Source organism: Ceratotherium simum, chromosome 16 (genome assembly GCF_057802395.1).
Source record: "Ceratotherium simum simum isolate JZ-2026a chromosome 16, ASM5780239v1, whole genome shotgun sequence".
Classification (NCBI taxonomy): domain Eukaryota; kingdom Metazoa; phylum Chordata; class Mammalia; order Perissodactyla; family Rhinocerotidae; genus Ceratotherium; species Ceratotherium simum.
In genome coordinates this window covers 2,423,453-2,450,054 of record NC_141915.1, presented here as the reverse complement: position 1 = coordinate 2,450,054, position 26,602 = coordinate 2,423,453, and the positions used below count along the sequence as shown (strand labels likewise).

The window sequence follows — 26,602 nt, the reverse complement described above, 5'->3', positions numbered from 1 at the left end:
CGAGGGTGGAGGTAAAGATTAAAAAAAGAAAGCGCCCGTAAAGCGCCTGGCCGACGGCTCAAGCGCCTGCTCGCAGGTTTACTTGCGCTCCCACCCCTTCGGTGCATCCCTTGGAGGGGAAGCAGAGGCCACAGGCTCTGGCACTCTCACTGTCTTGCTCTGCGACTTCGGGAGAGGAGTGGGACAAGAGGAGCAAGGCAGCCGCGTCCCAGGGGGAGCCCTGCCGCCCTCCTACCCGTGACCCGGGAGCAACAGCCCCACAACGGACCTGCAGCGCTCGCAGCTCCCGCAGGGCGTGTGCGCGGCGGGGCAGAGGGCGCAGGTGGGGAAGGTGGGGAGGTGGGGAGGTGGGGGAGGTGCGGGGCCTCCCCGGGGGCCGGGGGTGGCGCGGCAGGGAGAGGAGCCCGGCACTGGGCGTGGGGGGCGTGGCTGAGGCGCGTGCCGCGGGGTGGGGGGTGCGGCTGAGGGGGTGGCGGGGAGACCCGGGGGAGGTGCGGGGGGTGAGGAAGGGCGCGGTGGGGTGAGTCCCGAGAAGGGGCGCGGGGGGCGCGGTGGGGGCGGGGGGGAGGGGCGCGGCGGCCGGCGCTCGGCGTCCCCAGCTCGGTTTCCTGGGCCGCATTCATCCCTCGGTTCTCCGCCGCGGGTTCTTTGGCTCGAACTCCGGTGCTGCCCGGATCGTCCTGTCTCAGTCCGGGCTGTCGGATGCGTCCTTGGCCCCGACCGATTCTGCCCGCGTCTGGTCTTCCTCCTCTTCTCCGTCGCTGGTTCTGGCCTGCCCAGTCTCTGGAGCTCTTGGCCTCAGTCTGTGTCGCTCTTTTCTGTCCTGATAGTGTCTCTCTGACCAACGCTTTCTTTTCTCTGCCTCATCTTTATCTCGAGTCATCTTTCTCCCACCCTTGTTCTCTGTTCTGGTTTCCTAGATGACGGAACATCCCTCTCTCCTAGTCTTTCCAGTAGGGAAATCAGATCTCCATTAGCCAGTGACGGGGGCTGTTGGGACTGGGCCCAGCTCCAGCCAGAGGTTGGGGAAATTCCCCAGAGGCTACGGCCTTGACATGCGCTCTCAGATTTGGCCTGGGGCCTGGCTGTGGCTATTTTGGGTCCTGGGAGAAAGAGGCCGCACATCCGGGCCTGGCTGAACAGTGGCCTCTGGGGCTCAGAGGGCTCCTTGGGTTAGTGTAGGAAGGGGCGGTTCACTTTCCATGAGCGTGAGAATTCTCCCTCCAGGCAAGCTGTGCTCACACCAGCAGGACTTTGGTCCCCTTCTCCTCTAGGAGGCGCCCTTGGCCTCTCTGAGGACCAGCGTCACCTCAGCTAGCATTTTTTTCCTTCCCATTATGAGACTGCTCATCTCTGGCCTCTGTCTTCCTTGTTCCTGGAAGTCTATCCAACCTACTAAGCTGGCTCATTTCTGTTTCTTCTCTGTCAGTCTCAAACACAAAGCTGCTCAGGGAGGCTCCATCTGGCCAGTAAACATGGCCCAGCCCAGGCTCTGGACCAAGTTTTGGAGTTGGTATAAGAAGAAGCAAAGGCTCTAGGCCCAGGCCCTGACTTGTCCACCTCGCTCTCCCCAAGTCCCTCCCTTCCTTCCTTCTAAAGCCAGAGCAATTCCTGCCTTCCAGACTCTGAACCCTACCCCCTGCTTCTCTTTAGAATTTATGTTAATTATGCACAGGCTTTAGACATCTCTTGCACATTTGAGTTGGATTTTTTGTGTGTGTGTGAGGAAGCTTGGCCATGAGCTAACATCCGTTGCCAATCTTCCTCTTTTTTTTTTGCTGAGGAAGATTGGCTCTGAGCTAACATCTGCGCCCATCTTCCTCTATTTTGTATATGGGATGCCTCAACGGCATGGCTTGATGAATGGCGCATTGGTCCACGCCCCAGTTCTGAACCTGCGAACCCCGGGCCACCGAACTTAACCACTACGCCACCGGGCTGGCCCCTGGATTTTTTTTAACTATAAGAGATGCCATATTTCTTGTTTTAAAGCCAATGGTAAAAATTCAAATAGTACAAGGGATACACATTGAAAAGGAAGTTGCCCTCACATCCTTGACCCTTAGTTCTCCTCTCCAAAGGATACCTCTCCTTCATGTTTTTGTGACTTCTCTCTCTCTCTCTCTCTTTTTTTTTTTCCTTGGTGAGGAAGATTAGCCCTGAGCTAATATCTGTTGCCAGTCATCCTCTTTTTGCTGAGGAAGATTGACCCTGGGCTAACATCCGTGCTCATCGTTCTCTACTTTATATGGGACGCCTGCCACAGCAAGGCTTGATAGGTGGTGCGTAGGTCTGCGCCCGGGATCCAAACCTGGGAACCCCAGGCCGCTGAAGTGGAGTGCATGAACTTAACCACTACTCCACCTGGCTGGCCCCTCTCTTGTTTTTTATTAAAGTTGATTCTGAAAATAAATTCAAATAAAAGAAACATGCCTTTACAAAAAGTTACTAAGTGTGAAATGAAAGACATAGGAAAGATATGGCAGAAAGGCTGCTTGGGGGAGATTTCCCTTGCATGGAGACTGGACTGGATGAAGCTTCTTGAAATATGGTTCCAGTGGCATTGAGATTGAGGAAGCCTTCCTTCTCTGCTTGATCCATTTCCTGCTGAAAGCACAGGCATTCTTCTCCACACAGAGCACTTTTTTTTCTTTTAAAAATAAGTCACATACAATTCACCAATTTAAAGTGTATAATTCAATGGTCTTTAATGTATTTGTAGAGTTGTGCAACCATGATCACAATCAAATTTAGAACATTTTCATCACCCCAAAAAGAAGCCCAGTACGCTTTAGCTCCCCATTTCCCCCCAAATCCCTTTGCCCTAGGCAACCACTATCCACTTTCTATCTCCATGGATTTACCTATTCTGGACATTTCATATGAGTGGAATCATACAATATGAGATCTTTTGTGTCTTGCTTCTTTCGCTTAGCCTAGTTCTTTCAAGGTTCATCCATGTTGTAGCATGTGTCAGTACTTTGTTCCTTTTTATGGCTTAATAATCTTCCATTGTATGGAGAGACATTTTATTTATCCGTTCATCAGCTGATGGACATTTGGGTTTTTTTTCACTTGGCTGCTGTAAACATTTGTGTACAAGTGTTTGTGTGGACATATGTTTCCATTTCTTTTTTTTTTTTTTTTATAATTTTATTTATTTATTTTTTCCCCCCAAGCCCCAGTAGATAGTTGTATGTCATAGCTGCACATCCTTCTAGTTGCTGTATGTGGGACGCAGCCTCAGCATGGCCAGAGAAGCAGTGCGTCGGTGCGCGCCCGGGATCCAAACCCGGGCCGCCAGCAGCGGAGCGCGCGCACTTAACCGCTAAGCCACGGGGCCGGCCCTGTTTCCATTTCTTTTGAGGACATACCTAAGGAGTAATTGCTGGGTCATGTAGTAACTCTCTGTTTAATCTTTTGAGGAACAGCTAGACTGTTTTCCAAAGTGGCTGCACCATTTTACAATCTACCAGCAGTGTATGAGGATTCCCATTTCTCCATATCCTCATCAATACTTATTATTATCTGCCTTTTTGATTATAATCATCCTAGTGGGCGTGAAGTGGTATTTCATTGTGGTTTTGGATTTGCATTTCCCTGATGTCTAAAGATCTGAGGACTTTTTATAAACTGCATTTGCAATTAGGGTTGTCTACCCAATTGTTCTTGTCACCTGATATGGTGACAACTCTGAAGGAATTAAGGGTCTCCACTAACTCTTCAACTTTTTCTCAACAACACAGTCATACCCTCTGTATTGTGATTATGATTAGCCACCCAGTCATTGAAAGCATTCTCGAGCACCAACTGGGTTCTGGGCACTGTGCTGGGTGCTGGGGATATAGCAAAAAAAAGCAAGATCTCACCCCTTGGGGAGCTTGATGGGTAAGAGTGTGGCTCTGGACTTAAATCTTTGCTTTGTCACCTCCCAGCCATGTGGCCTTGGACATGGTGCCTAACTTTGCTCAGCCTTATTTTCCTCATCTGTGAAATAAGGTTGCTCTGAGAGTTACATGTAAAGCACTTAGCACGACGTCTGACACACAGTGAGTGCTCAGTAGGCATTTGTTATTGTTAAAAGTGAAGCCAGACAATTAAATACAAACAGTAATGGATAATGAGTTATGATCAGAGAAGTACAAAGTGTCACGGGAATACATAGTGAGGACCCCCGACCCAGTCCAGGGTCTGGGAAAGGCTACTCAAGAGGAAGTGATGTTTAAATGGAGAGGTGACGGTTGGGTAGGAGTTGGCTAGAGAAAGGGCTGTGTGTGTGGAGCAGGGTGTGGGTGAGTGTGGGTGTGAGGTGTTCCTGGCAGATGGAACAGCTTATGTAACAACTTGGAGGCAACAGAAGAGAGCATGGCATATTGAAGAGACTGAAGTGTCTTCAGAAAGTCTAGAGCTGGGCCAGCCCGGTGGTGCAAGTGGTTAAGTGAGCTGCGGCGGCCCGGGGTTCGCCAGTTCAGATCCCGGGCGTGCACCGAGGCACCGCTTGGCAAGCCATGCTGTGATGGCGTCCCATATAAAGTGGAGGAAGATGGGCACGGATGTTAGCCCAGAGCCAGTCTTCCTCAGCAAAAAAACGAGGAGGATTGGCAGATGTTAGCACAGGGCTGATCTTCCTCACACACACACACAAAAAGTCTAGAGCTGTCCAGTGGAATTCTATGTGATGATGGAAAAGTTTTATAACTGTGCTGTCCACCATGGTAGCCACTAACTACATGTAACTATTGAGCGTTTGAAATGTGGCTAACGTGACTGTAGAACCGAATGTTTGATTTTATTTTATTATAACTGATTTTTTTTTTTTTTAAAGATTTTATTTATTTTATTTTTTCCCCCCAAAGCCCCAGTGGATAGTTGTATGTCGTAGCTGCACATCCTTCTAGTTGCTGCATGCGGGACTCGGCCTCAGGATGAACGGAGAAGTGGTGCCTCGATGCGCACCCGGGATCCGAACCCGGGCCACCAGCATCGCAGCGCGCGCACTTAACCACCAAGCCACAGGGCTGGCCCTATTATAACTGATTTAAATTTAAATAGCCACTGTTGAGCCGGCCCAGTGGCTTAGCGGTTAAGTGCGCACGCTCCGCTGCTGGCGGCCTGGTGTTCGGATCCGGGCGCGCACTGACTCACCGCTTCTCTGGCCATGCTGAGGCCGCGTCCCACATACAGCAACTAGAAGGACGTGCAGCTATGACATACAACTATCTACTGGGGCTTTGGGGGGAAAAATAAAAATAAAAAAAAAAATAAATAAATAGCCACTGTGGCTAGTGACTACCATATTGGACAGCGCAGGTCTAGAGTGTAGTGTGCAAGACAGGGTTGCAATGAGAGATGATGGTGGAAGGATGGAGAAGGGCATCCAGACTGACAGGGATGTGGTATGGAGTTTGCATTTTATTCTAAGCACCAGGGGAAGCCATTGTTTGGGAGTGGGGGGGTTAAACCAGGGAGTGAGGCAATCTGGTTTTTATTTTTGAAAGATCACTCCAGATGCTGTAAGAATAGATTATGAGGGTGAGGGTGGGGCACGAGTGAAGGAAGGAGACTAGTTTGGAGGTGGCTGCAGTCTCTCAGGGGAGAGATGATAACGACTTGGACCAGGCAGAGATATAGACAAATTTGGGAGGTAGAAGCGGGGGCGGGGTTTGCTAATGGATTGGATTTGAGGGAGTGAGGGAGAGAGAGGAGTCCTAGGGCTACTTGGATGCTGTGTCCCCAAGTCCCAAGGTTGAGTCCAGACCAGGGCAGGGCGGGGAGGTCTGGTTCCGGCAGTACATGCCGGCCTCCATGTCCCCCCCTGCTGGCTGGTGCTGGAAGCGTCTTTAACTAAAGAGTCTGGGAGCATCAGGGCCCCTGGCTAGAGGGCTAGGCGGCTCCGGGGAGGCCCCGGGAGGGGAGGAAATCCCCTCAAACTGTTGGTTGCGTGGGCGAGGTGCATTCCCAGGGGCATGTGCTGGGCTGAGCCTCTCCTCTCCTCTAACCGGGGGCCGTCGACATCAGCTATCTCTGCCCTGTGATGGGTCAGTCACTTCCCAGTCTGAGCCACATGGCTGCTGGGAGGCTGTGGTGGGGAAGGGGAGGGGGTAGAAGTCAGTGTTGTGGGGTAAAAATACCCCACCCCGTGCCAGCTCCCACCTGAGGCAAGGCCCCAGCACTAAGGGTTGCTTCTGATTGTCCCCACTCCCATCTGGGGCCCCTGTGGCTAGACAGTGGGGGTGGGGTGCGGTGGGGAGGGGGGTGGGGAGGCGGGGCGTGTCTCCCCAGAGCAGGGTGTGGCCAATGGTCCAGATGGTCGGTGTCTGATGGCCAACCTGTCCTGACAGGGGAGAGTCAACGCCCGCTCCCCACCGTGTCGGCTGGCCGGGTGGGCTGAGGGTGTGGAACACCGAGAGCGCATGACCCGCTAGCCGCAGCTGCGAGCAGCCTGGGGAGGTTCTGCGGCTCCTCCGTTCCTCGCTGTCAGCGCCCGCCGCCCCTCCCGGCTGCACTTCCTCCCCAGCCCCCGCGGCCCAGGAGGCTCGGGGACCCAGCGGCCGGCAGCCGGAGGCCGCCACGCCCTTGCTTCAGCCGTGCGGGGTAAGTAGGTGGGCAATTCCGGGGTCTGAGGGGCCGGGCCCCCAAACCTGACAGTGGATCATCAGGGTGGGGAAACCTGAGTGGGCTCCTTGCTTTTCCAGCCCCGAGCCAGGGTCTGCGTGGGGGCCGGCTCCCTCTACCCGGACTGCCAGATCCCTTCCTCCCACGCCAGGGTGGGTGCGGGGTCCAGGAGTGGGGGTAGGGGCTGGACAGACAGCTTTGCTGCTGAGGTTTGGGAGTGGTGGGTTGGGGGGCAGCTGGGAGGCAGAGTGGGTGGAAAGGGGTTTGGGGACATAAGCTGGGCTAAATGGTATGTGGCCCTGGAGGGGCACCCCGGTGTGGGCATAAAGATGGGTCAAAACTGCAAGCTGAGGCAGTCAGCCAAGTCCAGGCCTTCCCCGCTTCCTGGGAAAATGCCACACTCAGGTGGCCCCGGGCTATGGGAGCCTGAAGGGACAGGAGTGGGCCCAGGCCCTGCCCCCATCCCGCCGCTCACCACTTCCCATCCTTGGCCCTGTTCCTCTCTGCAGTGTCTCGCACTCTGCTGTCTCCTCTCCCATCTGACTCTTTTTCCTTCTTTCTGCTCCTACCCACTGGGGGCATAGGAGATCCCCCACCCCCTCCTGGGGCTCACCCCTTGCCATGTGATGGGGGTTGTGGTTTCAGTTCTCCTGTGAGGGTGAGATGGTGCTGTCAGCTGAGCTCCCAGAGCCCTGCTTAGGGCCTGAGGTGGGGCTGCCTGTCAGAGGGAGCTTTGGCAGCCAGCAAGGGGTCTTCCTCTCCATTCTGAAGCCTCTAGAGACCCTGAGGCACGGAGAGGTGGCATTCGATGCTCTCAGAGATGAATAAGACTGAAAAGATTTTGAGAACTGAAGAGGGACATTGTGGTAGGGTGAGGTGGTTTTAGACCAAGCTCTGCCAACAACTTGTGACCTTGGGAAAGTCACTTCCTCTTTCTGAGCCTTAGTTGTCCTGGCAGCAAACTGAGGGGATTGATAGACCAGTGGTTTTCCAACGGTTTCCCCCAGAGTGTTCCCCTCTGTCGTCAGGTTGAGTGACCCACCCCCACCCACAACTACACTTTTATCTGTTGTGAATACTGGCCACTGGGCAAGATGTTGTATAGAGAAACGGTTGTGCTGTTAATGCAAATGTTTGTTACCCTGGACCAGGGGCTGTGGTCTCTCAGATATCAGGAAATCCTGGATAGTCAGGGACTATCAGGGCCCTCCCTGTGGGACAGCGTCAAAGAGCAGACCCGTTGGGTCCCTGTTCCTCCCCGTTCTGGGACACGGCGCCATCCTCATGCCAGGAGCCTTCCTCCCGCTCCTCACCTCTGCCTTCCTCCTTTCTCTCACTCCCCCTCCTGTTGGGCTCAGCTCGAACAGTGGGTGGGTCTACTTGTACTCAGCTTCTAAAGCTCTCTTTTTTGTGTGTGTGAGGAAGATTAGACCTGAGCTAACATCCATTACCAAACTTCCTCTTTTTGCTGAGGAAGATTGGCCCTGGGCTAACATCCATGCCTATCTTCCTCTGCTTTATATGTGGGACGCCTGCCACAGCATGGCTTGATAAGCAGTGCGTACGTAGGTCCGTGCCCAGGATCTGAAACTGAAAACCCCGGGCCGCCTAAGCGGAGTACGTGAGCTTAACCACTACGCCACCAGGCCGGCCCCCTAAACGTCTATTTTTGCAGGCCCCAGCCAGACCTCCCACCCTGACCGGGGTCTGGGAGGAAGGAGGGGCCTCTGACAGCTCTGTTTCCACAGAGGTTGGAGCTGAACAGAGCAGTGTCCTCAGGATGACCTCGCCCTCCAGCCCTCCCGCTTTCAGGCTTGAGACACTGGATGACGTCCAAGAAGAGGATGCTAAAGTGGACAAAGCAAAGCTGGGCCATGGGGATGGGCCGCCCCCCATGGAGTCACCATTCCAGGGCGAGGACCAGAACTTCCCCCCTCAGATCAAAGTGAACCTCAAGTACAGAAAGGGAGCAGGTGCCAGGTGAGGCAGCAAATGGGGGTGGTGCCCCCGGGGCCCCTCCCCTCCAGGGGAGCCGTGCTCGTCAGACTCAGTGGCCCAGCCCAGCCCCAGGGCCACTTCCTCATAGCCTGCAGGGTCCTCAGTCTGGCTCTGATGGCTCCTGGGCCCAATAGGCTGAACTCTGCTCTGCTCTCTGGGGTTGCTCCTTCTGGAACCTTCTCCATTCTTGGCCCTCTGCCTTCTGAACTCATGTTATTCTTCATAGGGACATACTCTTCCAGCTCTAAGTACTCAGCTGACCCTTGCATCCCCCTTGTTTTGCGCCCTGGCCCCCACCCATGTCACAGTCCCTGTGGGAAATGGTAGCAGGATCCACACTCTAGTCCAAGGAAAGAGTCAAGGATATCTGGAAATGTCCCGAGTGCTCCTGGGTTCTGTTCCAAGGCTGAACTTGTCACCCAGGGGATGTGGACTTAGGATTGAGGATGATGGACTTCTGCTGGGAGTCATCTTTGCTTTGATTTCCCTGTGATCTCTACCAGTTCAGGCTCTGTGAGCCCACTCTTGCCATGAGTCTGACTTCCAGCCATGCGGGTGTGTGTGTGGGGTGCACCTAGCATCCCCCCAAGTGTGAAGCCTGACATATGAGGCTGAAGAATCTCTGTGAGCCAGGCGGGACTCTGCCAGGGAAGCCCCTTCCTCCCTCCTCACACCTGGGAGGCAGCCACCAGGTTTGGCCTCCTACCTCAGAGACCCCTGTACTGTTTGTGCTGGAGGACCGCTGTCAGATTCAGGCCAGGGCAGGAGAGGATGCCTGTGAGGCTTCTGGGAGCTGGGTAGCCTGCCTGACAGGCAGAATGGGCCCCTCAATGCCCTTCGGTGCGTCAATCTGTGCCCCTGTTGGGCTTCCCTACCCCAGGACCATGATGCTACCCTGCAACAGGAAGTACTTTGTCCAAATGACCACTTCTCCTGGCTGGACTGCCCACAGGGCTCCCTAGTCAGCTGCAGAGTGCTCTTGGTCATGTTGTGGCCACGTGGTCTGCTGGGCGGCTGATGGTGCATTTGGCCAGGCCAGGCAGACATGCAGCTTCCTGGTACTCAGGAAGCAGGGCCTGGCCCCATCAGTCACAAGGATGTGGCTTCATAATTTTATTTATTTATTTCTTTTTCCCCAAAGCCCCAGTAGATAGTTGTATGTCGTAGTTGCACATCCTTCTAGTTGCTGTATGTGGGACGCGGCCTCAGCATGGCCGGAGAAGTGGTGCGTCGGTGCACGCCCGGGATCCAAACCTGGGCCGCCAGCAGCGGAGCACGCGCACATAACCGCTAAGCCACAGGGCCAGCCCCAAGGATGTGGCTTCAAACATGACTGATCCCAACAATCTCCCCTCTCATCAGAGCGTCACCAACCCTTACTCGGTTGGCCCATTCCATAGCAGATGTGAAGCTGGGACCTGAGGGTCCTCAAGGAGTCAAATAGCACCCCATTTGTTTGTCCCTTCACATCTGCTGCTCGTGGTGCCAGGAGCCTGCCCCAGGGTCAGGCTAGCCTCTGTGAATAATGACATGCCCAGGAGGGGTATCCCACACCCCTTCTCCTTTCCCATCACAGACACTGCTAGATTCTGGAGAGCTACAAGGCCCCTTCTGGTGCGTTTCCCAGAAGTGTGGCTTCTCAGTAAAACTCTGGTGGACGGTGTCTCATAGGTTTCAGCACTGGGTTCGCATGTCTCTTAGAAACCTCTGATTACCCAGCTTAGAATCTCTCTGGGGGTTGGGAGTCAGAGTCTGGAGTTAGCCCCCATGAGAGCCCCAGTTCTGCACTGTGTGACTTTCGGCAAGTTACTTTATCTCCTTGTTTGTCTAATGGAGAAAATAGTGACCCCTGACCCCAGGGCTGAAGTGACGGTCGAACGTACAGACGTTCCATTGTTAGTCCCTAGATGGCTTCTGAGAGGATGAGGGGCTTTTCTTGGTTCCTTTGTCAAGGCCCGTGGTGCATACAGCCCCTAACAGTCTGTGGGCACCTCCTGTAGCCCTGTCCTGACCTGGACCCCAGCTCAAGAGCCACTGCTAGTTCCTGTGCTGAAATAGACCCTGTGAGATCATGCGCCTGTGGCGAGATCATCAAGGCACTTAGCAAACGATAAGCACCTGATGCTGAGACACATCTTTGATGCCGGGAGTCATGAGGATGCTGTGGACTAGTGCCCTGGACAGGCTCCTCCTCCTCCTCCTGGGGCTCTGACTACTTGGGGTGTCCTCAGTCAGCTCTGGGAAGGCAGAGGCCCTCAGAAAGGCTCCCATAGGGCTCCCGAGCCTGGGGTTGCACGGTGCTCACAGGACTCCCTGAAAGGGCTTCCTGGGATGGGGGCTTCCTGGGAGGCCTGTGGCTCTTGTACAGCATCAGTTACAAACCACATCCCCCACAGCCAGCCAGACCCAAACCGCTTTGACCGTGACCGGCTCTTCAGCGTGGTGTCCCGGGGTGTCCCCGAGGACCTGGCTGGGCTACCAGAATATCTGCGCCGGACCAGCAAGTACCTCACTGACTCAGAGTACACAGGTAGGCCTGCCCTGCGGGCCAGAACCGAGGCATCTTGCTGCCTGTCCTCAGACTGGGTGACTGGGCGGGCCTTGACCGTGGCCAGGAGCCAAGGGGTGGAGTGTTCCTAGCAGCCCTTCTGCCCACTTACGGTAGTGCCTGTGCCTCCCGCTTCCACCCACCCCACCAGATCCCAGCCCACCTCTGCCACCCCCAGCCCACTGCAGCAGCCGAATGGATACTTATGGGCGTCCTCGATGCATTCTTTTCTTTTTTTTAAACAACAGCGTTGTTGAGATATAATACCCATACCATACACTTCACCCATCTCAGAGCACTCTTTGCCGAAAACCTAAATTTAGATCTTAATTGTTTGGGCTGATTAGAAAAAATAACATTTGTATGTTCTAGAAGATTCAAATAGTAATGAAATGTATAAAGCTGGGAGTAAAAACAGTCTGTCATCTTAATGATCTGGGATACATCTTTTCAAACTGTTTAAATACATTAGGTATATATTTACATAAATGAGGTCATGTCATTTGTACTAAGTTGTAATGTGCTTTTTTCCCCCCACTTACTACATCTTGTAGCACTTTCCATTTCAGTATATAGACTTCTAATTCTGTCACTTTAACAACTGCAGAGTTTACCATTGTGTGGATTTACCATCATTTAGTTAACTCATTCCTTACTGATGGCCAGTTAGGTTGTTTGTAGTTTTCGGCCTCAACATACTGTGTGCCAGGCCTTCTCTGTGCCAAGCATTTGATCCGTACAATAACCCTGGAATATTCCCATTTTACAGTGAGGAAAACTGCGGTTAAGTGGGGCCAAGTGACTTGCCTGAGGAAACAGAGCCATTAAGTGGTGGAGCCACTTAACAAATAGTGCTCCAAATGTTCTTGTATAGACAGTGTTACACATATGATGAATTATGTCTTAGAAACTTAATTTCTAGGGCAGAAATTGTAGTCATACCTGTTGGTATTTTAATACCTGTTGGCTGGAGCCTAACTACCTCGCGGCATAGCTGTGCTCCCACCAGTTGTGTGTGGCAATCTTTTTTTATCCTCCCAAGGGGTATTTTGCAGCCTGGGCTCACTGTATAGCCTGGTGGGCAGCCCAGCCACTCCAAACCTGAGCACCCCAGTGTCCCTTTCCCCCTACCTCCTCCCCGCAGAGGGCTCTACAGGGAAGACATGCCTGATGAAGGCTGTGCTGAACCTTCGGGACGGGGCCAACGCCTGCATCCTGCCGCTGCTGCAGATCGACCGGGACTCTGGCAATCCCCGGCCCCTGGTCAATGCCCAATGCTCAGATGAGTACTACCGAGGCCACAGTGCCCTGCACATCGCCATCGAGAAGAGGAGCCTGCAGTGTGTGAAGCTCCTGGTGGAGAATGGGGCAGATGTGCATGCCAGGGCCTGCGGCCACTTCTTCCAGAAAAAGAGCCAAGGGACTTGCTTCTATTTTGGTGAGGAGCCTCTCTTGGATAAATTGAGGGGGTAAGGCCTTGACCAAGGTCACATGGTTAATGGACAGCTGAGCTGGCTCTTAACTCAGGTCTGTCTGACCCCAATGCCTGTGCTCCTAACCACTATGCTGCCTGCAAAAGCAGTTTGTCTTAAGAGGCGTTATATCCTTGTCTGGCCAAGGAGGCTCACCACACACCCAAGCTCAGACCAGGACTGGGGGATGGCCTCTAGCACTGGCATATGACGAGAACAGACCAGACAGAGCCTGAATAAAGGAGTGTCTATGTCAGGTGGCAGTGGGCCTGGGTTCTGTTGAAGAAAAGAGAAAGAGGCAGGGGAGACGGGCACCCTGGTAACTGGCCCCTGTCTGCTCCCTTAGATGGTAGGAGCTTTGGTCCCTTCTCTCTTGGGTCAGAGCCAGGCAAGGCCACCTTTACCAGGGCTCATAGGAGAAGGCATAGCTGCCCTAAGTGGGGCCTGGGACCCCGAGTGAGTGCTCCATCCTCTCCTGTGGGTGCCTGACCTGCTGCGAGGAGGCCTGGCCTTCTGTCTGAGGAGTAGGCACGTGGAAGCTGGGAGGCCCAAGGCCCAAGCTGCCCCCTCGGCCCCCAGGTGAGCTGCCCCTGTCTCTGGCCGCGTGCACCAAGCAGTGGGATGTGGTGACCTACCTCCTGGAGAACCCGCACCAGCCAGCCAACCTGCAGGCCGCCGACTCCCTGGGCAACACGGCCCTGCACGCCTTGGTGATGATCGCTGACAACTCAGAGGAGAACAGCGCACTGGTGATCCACATGTATGACGGGCTCCTCCGAGCCGGGGCCCGCCTCTGTCCCGCCGTGCAGCTCGAGGACATCCCCAACCGGCAGGGCCTCACGCCCCTGAAGCTGGCCGCCAAGGAGGGCAAAATCGAGGTGAGTGGCGGGCCCCCCCTTCCCCCTTTTCCAGGAAGCAGCAGGACTCACCCTGAGATTTTTGCGGAAGGAGCCTGGGGTGGTGGTCTAGATCAGTGGTCTCCCCATTTTTCAAGTGAATGCTCCAACTGGTAAGAACACTTTCAGCATGCACCTCTAATATATGTATGTTTATTGGTAAATTATATGTGAACTACTGAACTAATATGTTACATTATAAAATGCAGGAATTTTTTTTTAAGTCACTGGGTTTCTTTATTAGGAGACAGACTTTTCCTATCCTTTGCCTATTTTGCTATTAGATTTGCTCTTAGGTTTTCTTCATATTGATTGGTAAGTGCTCTTTATAATGAACATATTAGCATTTTGTTTACTATAACAGTTGCAAAATTTTCTCCTAGTTCAACATTAAAAAAATTTTGGGAGGGTATTTTTTGCCACACAGAATTTTTACATTTTTATGTATACAAGTGTAATTATCTTTTCCTTTAGGGTTACTTGGTTTTGCTATTGCTTAATTTCTTCTACAAAGTTATATATATATAACCTTGTATATATGTGTATGTGTATACACACACAGGCACATATATATTCCATGTCTATATTTTCTTCCAGACCTTTGCAGTTTCATTTTTTTTTCCCCCCCAAAGCCCCAGTAGATAGTTGTATGTCATAGTTGCACATCCTTCTAGTTGCTGTACGTGGGACGCAGACCCAGCACGGCTGGAGAAGTGGCGTGTGGGTGCGCCTGGGATGTGAACCCGGGCCGCCAGCAGCGGAGCGCACGCACTTAACCACTAAGCTACGGGGCTGGCCCTACAGTTTCATTTTATAATTTTATTTATTTATTTATTTTTTCCCCCAAAGCCCCAGTAGTTAGTTGTATGTCATAGCTGCACATCCTTCTAGTTGCTGTATGTGGGACGAGGCCTCAGCATGGCCGGAGAAGCGGTGCGTCGGTGCGCGCCCGGGATCCGAACCCGGGCTGCCAGCAGCGGAGCGTGCGCACTTAACCACTAAGCCACGGGGCCGGCCCTACAGTTTCTTTTTTTTTTTTAACTTTTTTATTATCTTTTTTTGTGTGTGTGAGGAAGATCAGCCCTGAGCTAACATCCATGCTAATCCTCCTCTTTTTGCTGAGGAAGACCGGCTCTGAGCTAACATCTATTGCCAATCCTCCTCCTTTTTTTTTTTTTCCCCCCAAAGCCCCAGTAGATAGTTGTATGTCATAATTGCACATCCTTCTAGTTGCTGTATGTGGGATGCTGCCTCAGCATGGCCGGAGAAGTGGTGCGTTGGTGCACGCCCAGGATCCGAACCCGGGCCGCCAGTAGCGGAGCACACGCACTTAACCGCTAAGCCACGGGGCCCGCCCTACAGTTTCATTTTTAATGCCTAAAACTTTGATTTATCTGGAAGTTATTTTGGTACAAAGAGTAAGCATGATCCAGCTCTACTTTTTTTCCAAATGGCTTACCAGTTGTTTGATCCTTATTATAAGGGGGATTCATGGGTGTCCAACCTGTGCGGTTTATATAGCACGCCATGCTTAGAACACAGGGATTTTTAAAGGTTAAGACAAAAATAAACATAAATAGAAGCCTTACTATTTTATTCCTGCCCTCCAAGGTTCCTGGGCTGTGGGAACCTCCTTTGTTGTCTAGACGTATGGCTGTGTGGCCCAAGCAAGCAGCTCCCCAGTCTGGCCCTTCTGTCTCCCCATTCCTCATTTGTGAAACCAAATTGTTTCTTAACCTGTTTGAGTTAGGGACCCTTTCTAGTCTGTTGAAAGCTCTGGACTCTGACCACTGAAGTGCACACACGTGTGTAGCTGGTAGCCTCTGATGTCAAGGGGCCTTAAGGACCCCTGGGCTAGGGCTCCCTCTGCCATGTGAGGAGTCCAGGAAACAGGCCTCGGAGCATGAGTGGGGAAGGGAGAGCCAGGCTGGCCGGCAGGCCTGGGCATATGTGGGTGGGTGGGAATATCTACACTGTGCCTGAGTGTGTGTGGATATATGTAAGAGTTTATACATGCTAGAACCCATATGTATGGGGCGTGTGCACGTGTCTGCCGCAGCTCTGCAGACAGTGGCCAGCTCTGCAGGGTACTGAGTGTTTCCCAGCCTTCCAGTCAGTGCCGGGAGGGTGGCCAAGCTCACGTGGCCCACCCTGCAGATTTTCAGACACATCCTGCAGCGGGAGTTCCCGGGGCCATGCCAGCCCCTTTCCCGAAAGTTCACTGAGTGGTGCTACGGGCCTGTCCGGGTGTCGCTGTATGACCTGGCCTCTGTGGACAGCTGGGAGGAGAACTCAGTGCTGGAGATCATCGCCTTTCATTGCAGAAGCCCGGTGAGCCTGCTGGGGCGGGGATATGCATAGGGGGCCTGGCAGAGCTCCCTGCAAGGCCCACAATGCGGGGCTGTCTGCTGGAGAACACCTGCCCTGTTCCTGTGCCAGTGGGGGTGTGGCTGCAGGTCCTGACCCCGGCCGCTGGGCCCACACTCATTCTACACACGGGTCCCACCCGACACGAGAATCATGCCAGGGTCCTGGCGGCAAGCACTGAGGGCCTGTTGACCAGCACCTGCTCTGAATTGGAGGGAGAGGCCCTGGGTCACTCCAGAGCCCACCCACTCCAGGGTGAGGGTGGGGTGGAGGCAGGTGGGGAGGGGTCACTGGGGGCTCCCGTCCTCTCCCTTCTGTTTCCCTCAGCCCTTGCACTGAGCCCAACATGAGTGGATCCCCAATATCTGCTTGTTGAATGTCCCCCTGGCTCTCACATTCCACCCTAGCACCGACACCGAATGGTGGTTTTGGAGCCACTGAACAAGCTACTGCAGGCGAAATGGGACCTGCTCATGCCCAGGTTCTTCTTCAACTTCCTGTGTCACTTGATCTACATGCTCATCTTCACCATTGTGGCCTACCACCAGCCTGCCCTGGAGAAGGCAAGGCCGGGAGAGGGCGCATCCTGGGGAGGTGTCCTGGAAGAAGAAGGGGCAGGGATTACCACCCCCATCCTGCAAATGATAAGACGGAGGCTTTGACTGCCTGAGGGATACACCCAGGCTCTTACACAGCCGCAGGTAGTATGGAAGCCAGCACCGTAGTAATAACAATGATAGTACTTACTACTTACTGAGTGCACACCATATGTGAGAAAGTATTCTAAGTGATTGACATGTTAATTTATTTACTGCTCACAACAACCCTCTGAGATGATGAACTATTATCATCCCCAGTTTACAGTTGAGGGAAGTGAGGCACAGAGAGGTTAAGTAACTTATGCAGGGTCACACAGGCTATAAGTGGTGGAGATGAGATCTGAACCCAGACAGTCTGGCAGACCCCACGCTCACAACCACTACACAGCATGCCTCTCAATAGACTGGAATCCTGCCCTGGAGCTCATGTTCCCTCTGCTGCTCTGAGTGGCCTTTCCACAGCTCAGGCTTTGAACGGGCCCTTGGCTCTATCTCTAAGAGTGAGTTGTTGGGAGAGGACCCAAGCCTCTAGGTCCTACCCAAGTGTCTCTTCAGCAGGCCTTCTCCCTCATGAGAGTAACAGGCGGAAACTCCATGCTGCTACTGGGCCACATCCTGATCCTGCTTGGGGGGGTCTACCTCCTCGTGGGCCAGGTGAGGGCTCTTCCCACTCCCCCACCCCACGTGGCTCCCAGCCCCCCCAGAAGCAAACCTAGAATTCTTCCGTAAGGAGCCTTAGAGCGAGTTAACCACAACCTCTTCATCTAGGGGAAACCAAATCCCATACCCAGGGCCACACTGATCAGCCTCAGGGCAGTTGAAGGCCGTGGGTTCTGGCCTTGCCTTCTGGGGCTGGATGCCCTCCCTGCTGTGACTTTTGGGGTGCCCATGGAGTAGCAAATGGCTCCTGTGATTCCTTGCCAGTGCTGGCTCTGCTCCCCAGGAATCGAGCTGGAAGCCCTTGCCCCCAGGTCCCTTGGCTGGGGCATTCCTCACTTGGAGAGCACAGAAGGGTGGGGGCAGGTGGGTCTCAGCCCAACTCCCCCAGCAGCGCCTCTTCAGTAGAAAATGCTGCAAGCTTGCAGGAGATAGGCTGGGCACTCTGACCCTGAGACTCTCAGAGTGGGCAGGACTTGGGGTACCAAATCCAGGTCGGCTGGAGTACAGGGTGGTCCCTCGGAGGGAAAGGCGCTCTCGCCTCACCGTATGTAGTGCAGAGCTCTTCATCTGGATCCCCAGGAGGCCCCTGGATTTGTCTGGGTATCTGTGGGGGGGCTGCACTTTTTGGAAACAGGCTCCAGAGCTTTCTCAGCTATCAGCAGGATTCATGATCCCCCTCAAAAGTCAAAGCTGCTGCCTGAGTCCCCGAGGTGGTCCTGGTCAGGCTCCCCCACGGCCAGGCCAGCAGGCAGGGAGCATGACAGGAATCCCTGGCCCAGCTCCTGAGGGCAGCAGGGCCGAGTTGTGCCTGGAGAGCAAGTTGTACACCCCTGCCCCCTCCCTTCCCCGCAGCTGTGGTACTTCTGGAGGCGCCGTCTGTTCATCTGGATCTCGCTCATGGACAGCTACTTTGAAATCCTCTTGTACGTGGGGCCTCACTCTTCCTCCCCTGTCTCAGGCCTGGGAAAGGCGGGTGTGGCAGAGGGCACCAGGCTGGCTTCGGAGGCAAGGACCTGGGACCAGGGAGTTCCAGGCACCTAGGACCAGAGTGCAGGCCAGACTCAGGAGTCCAGGGCCGTCCAGCCTGGGGCTCTCCATGCTCCCGTCGTTGTAGATCATGATGGTGAGAGTGATGTTTACCGAGCCCTTGCTATGCACCAGCGGAGTCTGAGCTCTTTACATGTCGTGTCTCATTCGAATCTCACTAACGCTCTATGAGTCAGACGTTATTACTGTCACCCCATTTTATAGAGGAGGGAACTGAGGCCCACAGGAGTTATATGACCTGCCCAAGATGGAGGCGAGGACCTGATTGGGTCCAGCCCCAGATAAATGGGGAACTTCTCATCCATGAGACTGCAGTGGGAGAGGCAGTGGTGGTCAGCAGTGGCCAGTGGGGGCCAGGGGAGCCTTGCCAAGTGGCCTGCAAGCTGACCCTGCCCTGCCCTCACGCAGCCTGGTCCAGGCCCTGCTCACAGTGCTGTCCCAGGTGCTGTGTTTCCTGGCTGTCGAGTGGTACCTGCCGCTGCTTGTGTCCTCACTGGTGTTGTGCTGGCTGAACCTGCTTTACTATACACGTGGCTTGCAGCACACAGGCATCTACAGCGTCATGATCCAGAAGGTGAGAGATAGGTTGGCCTCCATGCAGCCAGACTGGGCAGGGCTGGACACCACACTCCAGCAGGACTCCTTTTAGCCTCAGCAGGGAGGCGCCTTCCTCCACAGCTAACCTGGGCAGAGGAGGACATGAGCGTGTCTGCCTGTGCACCATGCACCCCGAGGCTCACTGAATGTAAGCAGGAGTATGGGTGTGTACACACCTGCTCTCAGGGGTCTGTGCTCTGCACGGGTAAGCAAGCAAACGTGTGTGTTTGCAAGTGTCCCCACGGGGGCATATGCATCCTTGCACACCAGAGGAGCAGAGACTATGCACATAAGCTCATCTGTTTGCCTGTGCCCTGGGACATCCGGGCATAGGTATGTGTCTGCATTCATTTATTTATTCAACAGATGTTTAGGAGTGCATACTAGATATGGGCCAGGCCCTGTTCTAAGTGTTGGGAATACACTATTTGTTCACTAACAAAATAGACAAGTCCTCGTTCTCCTGAAGCTGACATTCTAGTGGAGGAAACAAAAACACTAAGAAAACAGATGAGAACATTACAGACTGCTAAATTCTATGAAGAAAATACATAGGAGAGTGTGATGGAGAATGACTTGGGCAGGGGGTGCTTTAGATAAGATGGTCTGGGAGGCCTCTCTGGAGAGGTGACGTTTAAGCTGACACTCGAAGGAATGATTCAGTCACCTACACTCAAGGAAGAAGGCAAAAGGAACATTCAAGGCAAAGGGAACAGCAAAGACCAGGAGCCAGAACAAGCCTGGAGTGTTTGGGCCGGAGTGAGGAGGCTGGCGAGAGTGAGGGAGGGTGGGGAAGGGGAAGGGAAGGGAAGCTGGGGGGAAGGTATGGGACCGGGGCTTTTTTGGCCATGGAGAGGGGTCTGGAGGCCCCTGGAGGATTTTTCCTTTGTTTTTTTAAATTGTGGTAAAATACATATAACAAAATTTACCATTTTAACCATTTTTAAGTGCACAGTTCAGTGGTATTAAGTACATTCACATTGTTGTGCAACCATCACCGCCATCCATCTCCAGAACTTTTTCATCATTCCAAACTGAAATTCTGTCCCCATTCAACATTAACTCCCCACCCCCTTCCCCCAGCACCTGACAACCACCCTTCTACTTTCTGTCTCTATGAATCTGACGACTCTAAGGACCTCATATAAGTGGAATCATACAGTGTTTGTCCCTTTGTGTCTGTCTTATTTCACTCAGTTTAATGTCCTCAAGGTTCATCCATGTTGTAGCATTCCCTTCCTTTTCAAGGCTGAATAATATTCCATTGTATGGATATACCACATTTTGTTTATCCATTCATCCAGTGATGGACACTTGGGTGTTTCTACCTTTTGGCTACTGTGAATAGTGCTGCTGTGAACATGGTGCACAAATATCCCTTTGAGTCCCTGCTTTCGGTCTTTTGGGTGTAGACCCAGACATGGAGTTGCTGGATCATATGGCCATTCCGTGTTTAATTTTTGACCCTGGAGGGTTTTAAGCAGGAAAATAAGGTGACCTGATGTAGATTTTTTAAAGACTCATCTGCTCAGTGTGGCTCCACAGTCTCGTGTATGCACATGTTTGTGTATGTGTGTGTGTGTGGGCGGGTGTACATGGGAACCATGCTGGGGGCTGAGACGGGGGTCTGGCATCATGCCCAGTGGCCCAGCCACCCACCCAGCTCCTGGGCGTGTGTTCTAGGTCATCCTGCGGGACCTGCTCCGCTTCCTTCTGGTCTACTTAGTCTTCCTTTTCGGCTTTGCTGTAGGTAAAGACCCCCTCTGGCCCCATCCATCCCTTGCCCACCCTGTATACCCTCAAAGCTGCCCACTGGCCTCCCCAGGCTGAGGACTCTGCTTCCTCCCTCCCGCAGCCCTGGTGAGCCTCAGCCGGGAGGCCCGGGTCCCCCAGGACCCCACAGGCTCCAATGTCACGGAAGCAGTGCGGTCTGGGACGGGACAGGATGAGGAGGGCAGCACGGCCCCATACAGGGGCATCCTGGACGCCTCCTTGGAGCTCTTCAAATTCACCATCGGCATGGGCGAGCTGGCCTTCCAGGACCAGCTGCGCTTCCGTGGGGTGGTGCTGCTGCTGCTGCTGGCCTATGTGCTGCTCACCTACGTCCTGCTGCTCAACATGCTCATCGCCCTCATGAGCGAGACCGTCAACAGCGTGGCCACCGACAGCTGGAGCATCTGGAAGCTGCAGGTGTCACAGAGAGGCCCCCCTCTCCCTCCCCAAGTTCTGGGCCCCATGAGGAGCATGCAGGACCCAGCTGAGCTGGGCCTCCCGAGTAGGTCCCGGGCCCTTATTGAAGTCTCCCTTATCCATTCCTTCCTTCATAGTGTTGATGTGAGGATCCAATAAGCTCATAGATCTAAAGCCCTTAGGACAGTGCCTGGCACATAGTAGGCTCAGTGTGTTAGTGATCATCATTGTCATTATCAGTAAGTATTTCCTGAGTGTCTACTACGGGGCTAGGCTCAGCTCTAGGTGCTAAATACACAGCAGAGAACAAGACAAAGTCCCTGCCCTCATGCAGCATCCATTCTGTGTTCATTGTATGTTACGTGGGGTCAGTTTAGTGGCGAGGCAGGCAAGATGTGCAATCCTGGGGCTGGCCCAGGCTGGGAGAGTTGGGGGAGCAGAGGCCCCTGTAGCTGGGGGCTGATATGACAGCTGCCTATGGTGGAAGCAATAGCTGCTTCTCAACTGGAGGAGGGTTGGGGTGGGTCTGGGTGGTTGGTGCGAGGAGATCCTTGCCCAGGAGGCTGGACTCTGTTACCAATTCACTTTTTTTTTGTGTGTGTGAGGAAGATCAGCCCTGAGCTAACATCCATGCTAATCCTCCTCTTTTTGCTGAGGAAGACCAGCCCTGAGCTAACATCTATTGCCAATCCTCCTCCTTTTTTTCCCCCAAAGCCCCAGTAGATAGTTGTATGTTGTAGTTGCACATCCTTCTAGTTGCTGTATGTGGGATGCCGCCTCAGCATGGCAGGAGAAGCGGTGCGTTGGTGCACGTCTAGGATCCGAACCCGGGCCGCCAGTAGTGGAGCACGCGCACTTAACCGCTAAGCCACGGGGCCGGCCCCTCAATTCACTTCTGACCTTGGGCGAGCCCCTTACCTTCTCTGAGCCTCCATGTCCTCCCCTGTAAATTTCTGTGTCCCGCCTAACTTGCTCATGTGCTGATGGGCGGGCACATTGTGTGTGGGGTAGAGCAAATGAAGATGTGTACCTGGTGGTGTGGAACTCTGGAACCTGTGACCGTGCAATAACAAGTGACTGTTGAGCACCCATGATGTGCTGACTTCCCAGCACCCATCCGTCTGTACGGGGAAACTCAGAGTCAGAGGGGTTGAAGGCATCGCACCGCTAATCAAACATTGGAGCCGGATTCAAATCCATGTGCTTAGGGGACTTTGGGGTATACTGTAAGGTGCTGTGGTGCATCTTCCTGGCTGTTCTGTCTGATGTGTCCTTTGTCCCCAGAAAGCCATCTCTGTCCTGGAGATGGAGAATGGCTACTGGTGGTGCAGGAGGAAGAAGCAGCGGGCAGGTGTGTTGCTGACAGTCGGCACCAGGCCGGATGGGAGCCCCGACGAGCGCTGGTGCTTCAGGTGAGTGAGCAGGCGGGGGAGGGCGGCCTGGGGGCCTTGCTGACCAAGGGATCCCTAGAGCCTGCCCACAGTGCAGGCCCGCCTTCCTCTCCTGAATGCCAGGGATGGCTGCCAGGAGCCAGGTCCGATGGGAAAGGCAGGGCCTAGGAGCACCAGGGGACTCTGCCCTGGGCAGGTGAGGTCAGGGATGCTGGACCTCATAGGCCCGGGGCTGCCGCTACCTGTCGCTCTGCCTGTCTGGCCATCTGCCTGTCCCACTGGCTTAAACTGAAGGTTCCTCCCTGGTGGTCCCTGACCTACTCCTTCTGGTCTGAAATAGGGTACAGTCAGGAGGCAAAGAAGCTAGAGGGACCCTCAGGTTACAGCACACTAGCCTTGCCCAGGCTGGTCTGCTCTGCCCTCCCAACACCCCCAGCCTGACCACGGAGGCTACAGCCCTTCCACAGAGAACAAACTCTTCCATGGGAGAGGGAACGCGGTGACTAATGCACAGCCAGAAACACACATCCTTAGAGAGCAGTTAAACACGGAGAGGGGAGGGTCTCGGGCATGTGGAGCAGCCACAAAAGGGCCCCAGAACCCAGGAACACAGAGACACACCTGATCTAAACTCTTCTCTAGATGTTCAGGATGCACCTGACCCAGGGGGCAGCAGTCTGATCGCTGCAAGGACAGGGCTCAGGTGGGGTGGTGGGTGGCCCAGTGTCCTGTGGAGAAGGGCAGAGAAGCCCCATCCTCCTTGCTGTCCTGTGTCCACCCGCCTCTGCACCATTGGCTTCCTGGAGCCTCAGAGCTGCTCTGTCGCCCTCAGGGTGGAGGAAGTGAACTGGGCTGCATGGGAGCAGACGCTGCCCACAGTGTGCGAGGAGCCATCAGGGCCAGGTGCTCCTGGTGAGTAGCCCTGCCCTGGAGAGTATGCGTGTGCGTGTGCGTGTGTGCATGTGTGTGTGTGCTTGGTCACACAGCTACAGGGAGTAAGGCAGGACCTCCTCCATGGCCACTCCCCATCTCCACTCATTTAAAGGGATCGCCCCCCTTAAAATGCTGCTCCTCTCTTTTCCTTTCCACCCCCACCTCCTCCCTGGCCTGTCTTCAGGCAGTCAGTCATCTGGGAAAACCTCCGGGGCTCTTAGTGCCTCCTCCAGCCCAGCCTTCGCCCTGCCCTCACCTCCCGCCTCCTCATCTCCATCACCTCCAGGCCGGGTTCCAATCGGCTGCATCCTTTGCCCATTCAGTCGGTCCTTGAGTGCCAGGCCTGGGCTGAGTCTGGGGACCCAGTGAGGGAACAAGTTAGGGAGGACCCCCTACCTATCCCACAGCTTAGGTGATATCTCCCTGAGTCCCCACTGGCTCTGCCTTGTCTGACAGGCCAGCCTTGCTGACCACGAGCTTTCCCCCACTACACAAGCCCCGAGCCCCTTTGTGCCCCCAGCCCCCACACCTCTGAGGAGAAGCCGCTCCCTATGCCTTTCTGCACCTCTCATGGCCCGTGGCCTCTCCATTCTAGTGTGGTGATGGCCCCTCCTGTCTCCACCCTGCTGCCTCCCACCAAGACTGACTCCTTCCTCCCTGCCAGAGGCATGTTCCGAGGATTAGCTCTCTCCACAGCATGCCCTTTCTGGAATGTTCAGTAGCCCCACCTCAAGTCTTTCGTTGGCTCTCCTCCTCTCCTTTCTCATTCTCTTTCTGACAGATCTCACTTGCTTGTGCCTGTGGCCCTGACCCCTCCCCACAACAGCTACCTATGACCCCTGTAGAGGGAGGTTCCTCTGGCCTCCTGCTCCAAAGCCTGGTTTCCCAGGCTCCTGGGTCCCTGACCATGGCCCTCATAAACCGATAGGTTTCCTGCCTACCCTCTCTGTGTCTCCCTTCCTCCGAGTCCTGTGACCCCATCGCTTGAATGCCAAGACTCTGGAAGTCACTTTGCCCCTCATCTTGCCCCAAGCATTCCACACCCCAATCCCATACCCCACTGCCTGCTGGGGCCTCCAACTGAACATCCCCAACGGGAACAGCCTTAGGGCTGCCCTACCAGCTAACATATATGTAATCCCACCTCCTTCTCACCTAGGTGGGAGGCCTTGAGGCTCTCTGCCTCTGTCCCGCCTTGGTGCTGAGTATCCTCGGGACCTGCCAGGCAGCCTCTCACCCCTCTGCCCCTGCCCCTCATTTCTCCCACTTCTGCACCACTGCAGGGCTGCTCAGCCTGTATCCAGACCTTCAGACAAGTCTTTCTGCTCCAGCCTTATGACTCCAGTCTCTCTAATGTAGACAAAAATTACACACGGCCCACACTATACAACGCCTCCCACTGCCTGGAAGGCCACACGCCTCAGTGTGGAGGTCAAGGCCGAAAGCTGTTGTCCACCCATTCCCACACCTCCCTCCATGTGACAGCCGGTCCCTCTACAGTGCTCCTTGTTCTTTGATTTCCTTGGCTCTGTCTCTATCGGAAGTGCCCTTCCTGCTCCTCTGGGTGTCCAAATCTGCCACCTCCTCTACGGGTTGGGTCCCCTCTCTCCTCTGAGCTCCCTGAGCACCTAACTCTCACTTCCCTCCAGCTCTTCAGCAAGTCTCAGATGTTCTGGTTTCTAACACAAAAGCCTGTCACCTCCAGTGACTTTAAGCTCCTGGGAGGAGGCCCCTGACTGGCACATGGCAGGGGTTCAGGAAATGCTTGTGGAAGGAGGGAGGCAGGGAGAGGGATTGCTGGGGACTCCAGGTTCACCTACTGTTCACAGGGCATGATGTGGTTTCGTAGCTGTGGCCTCCTCCTGTTTCCCTGGCACCTGCCTCCTGGAGACACACCCAAGGGCCAAGCCACAGTGCTCTTCATCCTGTTTACAGGTACCATGAAGAAACCAGTCCTGACCTCCCAACCAGGGGAGGACAATGCCTCAGAGGAAGATTGTCTGCCCCTCCAGCTCCTGGAGTCCCACTGATGGCCCAGATGCAGCAGGAGGCCGGCAGACAGAGCTACAGAATTTTTCTAGCCCTACCTGCTGGATCTGGGGAACTTTGGTGGCAAATAAATATTGTCTTGTGACTAATTCTCCTGGAGACATTATTTGAGCAAAGTTACTGGGCCCTTGGGCCGGTTGACATCTGCATGTCTCTTTGAGCACATGTCTATGTCTGGGGCTAGGCCGCTCCCGCCCTTGCCTGGGCACAGAAGACCCTCACTTGCTGCCCTCAGCCTCAGGGCTGTCCTCTGCCTGGGTACAGGCTGAGGTGCTATGCTCACTGTATGGCGGTGGATGCCAGCAAGCACAGCCATCTCTCCTCCCTCTCCCCACCTTCCAGACACCCTTTAAAGCCACCCCAAGATGTGTCTCAAAGCCTTTGAGCTCCTCGGCTTAGTTCAGGCTCTGGATTGTCACTTTCTCTCCCTTCCGGGCTGCCTGCTCAGTTCCACCCCTCCAAGCTGTTCTCTGTGGGGCAGCCAGAGGGGCCTTCCTAAGACAGATAAGAAACAAGTCACCCCTGTGCTCTGAAGGCTTAAGAGGCTCCCCCAGTGCCCCCAGGATGCCCCATCTGGCATCCCCAGCCCACCACGGTTTTGCCCAGGCATTCCAGACCCCTCTTCCCCCATACCCCTGCTGCCTCCCACGCTCTCCTTAGCATTTTCATTAAATTCTTCACGCAAGCTTATGGAACTCATGTGTATTTGACCCCTTGACTTGTCTCTTGCTAGAAGCTCCCCCTCCCCCCCTATAAAATCTTTCAAATTCTAAGACCTGCTCGAAAGTTGTTTCACTATCTTTTCCAGTTTTCTCCAGTCAAAATGAATTGCTCTCCTTTTGTGTAACGTGTGTTTATAAAACGTGTATGCATGGATTGAATATGTTTTCAGTCGGAAAGATCTGAGCATGCTCATATGCTGAAAGGAAAGCATTCAGAGGAGAGGTTTCCATGGCTGGTGAGTTAGGGGCAGGGATGGAGGAGTCCTGAGGAACCAGGAGAGGAGAAGGGGAGCAAGTGGATCCAGATAAGACGTCTGCTCGCTCCTTAGAAGTCATTCTAAAGAGGAGTGATGCGAGCTGTCAGTGCAGCAGGGTTTTGAGAAGCTCCATGGATATTTTGAAATAGTTGTGGGGAGGAGCAGCTGCTATTTATGAATGCTCGCTGCGTGCCAAGCTCTGCAGGGTTTCAAGTGTGTTGTATCATGTGATCCTCACAAACACCTTCTGTGGTGCGATAG

General features: G+C 54.1%; 1 protein-coding gene across 6 annotated transcripts; it reads left to right on the top strand.

The window, feature by feature from the left end:
* The first annotated feature begins 74 nt into the window (after positions 1–74).
* On the top strand, positions 75–25,451 carry TRPV2 (transient receptor potential cation channel subfamily V member 2). Of its 6 annotated transcripts, none has more exons than XM_087440332.1 (16): positions 75–322; positions 6,342–6,594; positions 8,364–8,595; positions 11,010–11,143; positions 12,306–12,599; positions 13,213–13,511; positions 15,687–15,860; positions 16,304–16,459; positions 17,051–17,149; positions 18,008–18,078; positions 18,611–18,776; positions 20,483–20,549; positions 20,655–20,989; positions 22,274–22,401; positions 23,213–23,292; positions 25,249–25,451. In XM_087440332.1, the coding sequence occupies exons 3-16, from the start codon at positions 8,396–8,398 to the stop codon at positions 25,341–25,343; spliced, it is 2,298 nt and encodes a 765-aa protein (XP_087296458.1). In that variant the 5' UTR covers positions 75–322; positions 6,342–6,594; positions 8,364–8,395; the 3' UTR covers positions 25,344–25,451. The 6 variants fall into 6 exon arrangements, with proteins under 6 accessions (XP_087296458.1, XP_087296459.1, XP_014644951.1 ...); XM_087440333.1 differs by lacking the exon at positions 75–322 and adding an exon at positions 5,908–6,038; XM_014789465.2 differs by lacking the exon at positions 75–322 and having other exon boundaries at positions 6,302–6,594; positions 17,054–17,149.
* Positions 25,452–26,602: the final 1,151 nt, after the last annotated feature.

What these genes read in the sequence shown, in the direction of transcription:
- TRPV2 (XM_087440332.1), top strand. Translation starts at nt 8,396, where the DNA reads ATGACCTCGCCCTCCAGCCCTCCCGCTTTCAGGCTTGAGACACTGGAT. An exon ending in AGAAAGGGAGCAGGTGCCAG is followed by an intron (nt 8,596 to 11,009) that starts GTGAGGCAGCAA and finishes CATCCCCCACAG; the next exon opens with CCAGCCAGACCCAAACCGCT. An exon ending in GACGAGCGCTGGTGCTTCAG is followed by an intron (nt 22,402 to 23,212) that starts GTGAGTGAGCAG and finishes TGTCGCCCTCAG; the next exon opens with GGTGGAGGAAGTGAACTGGG.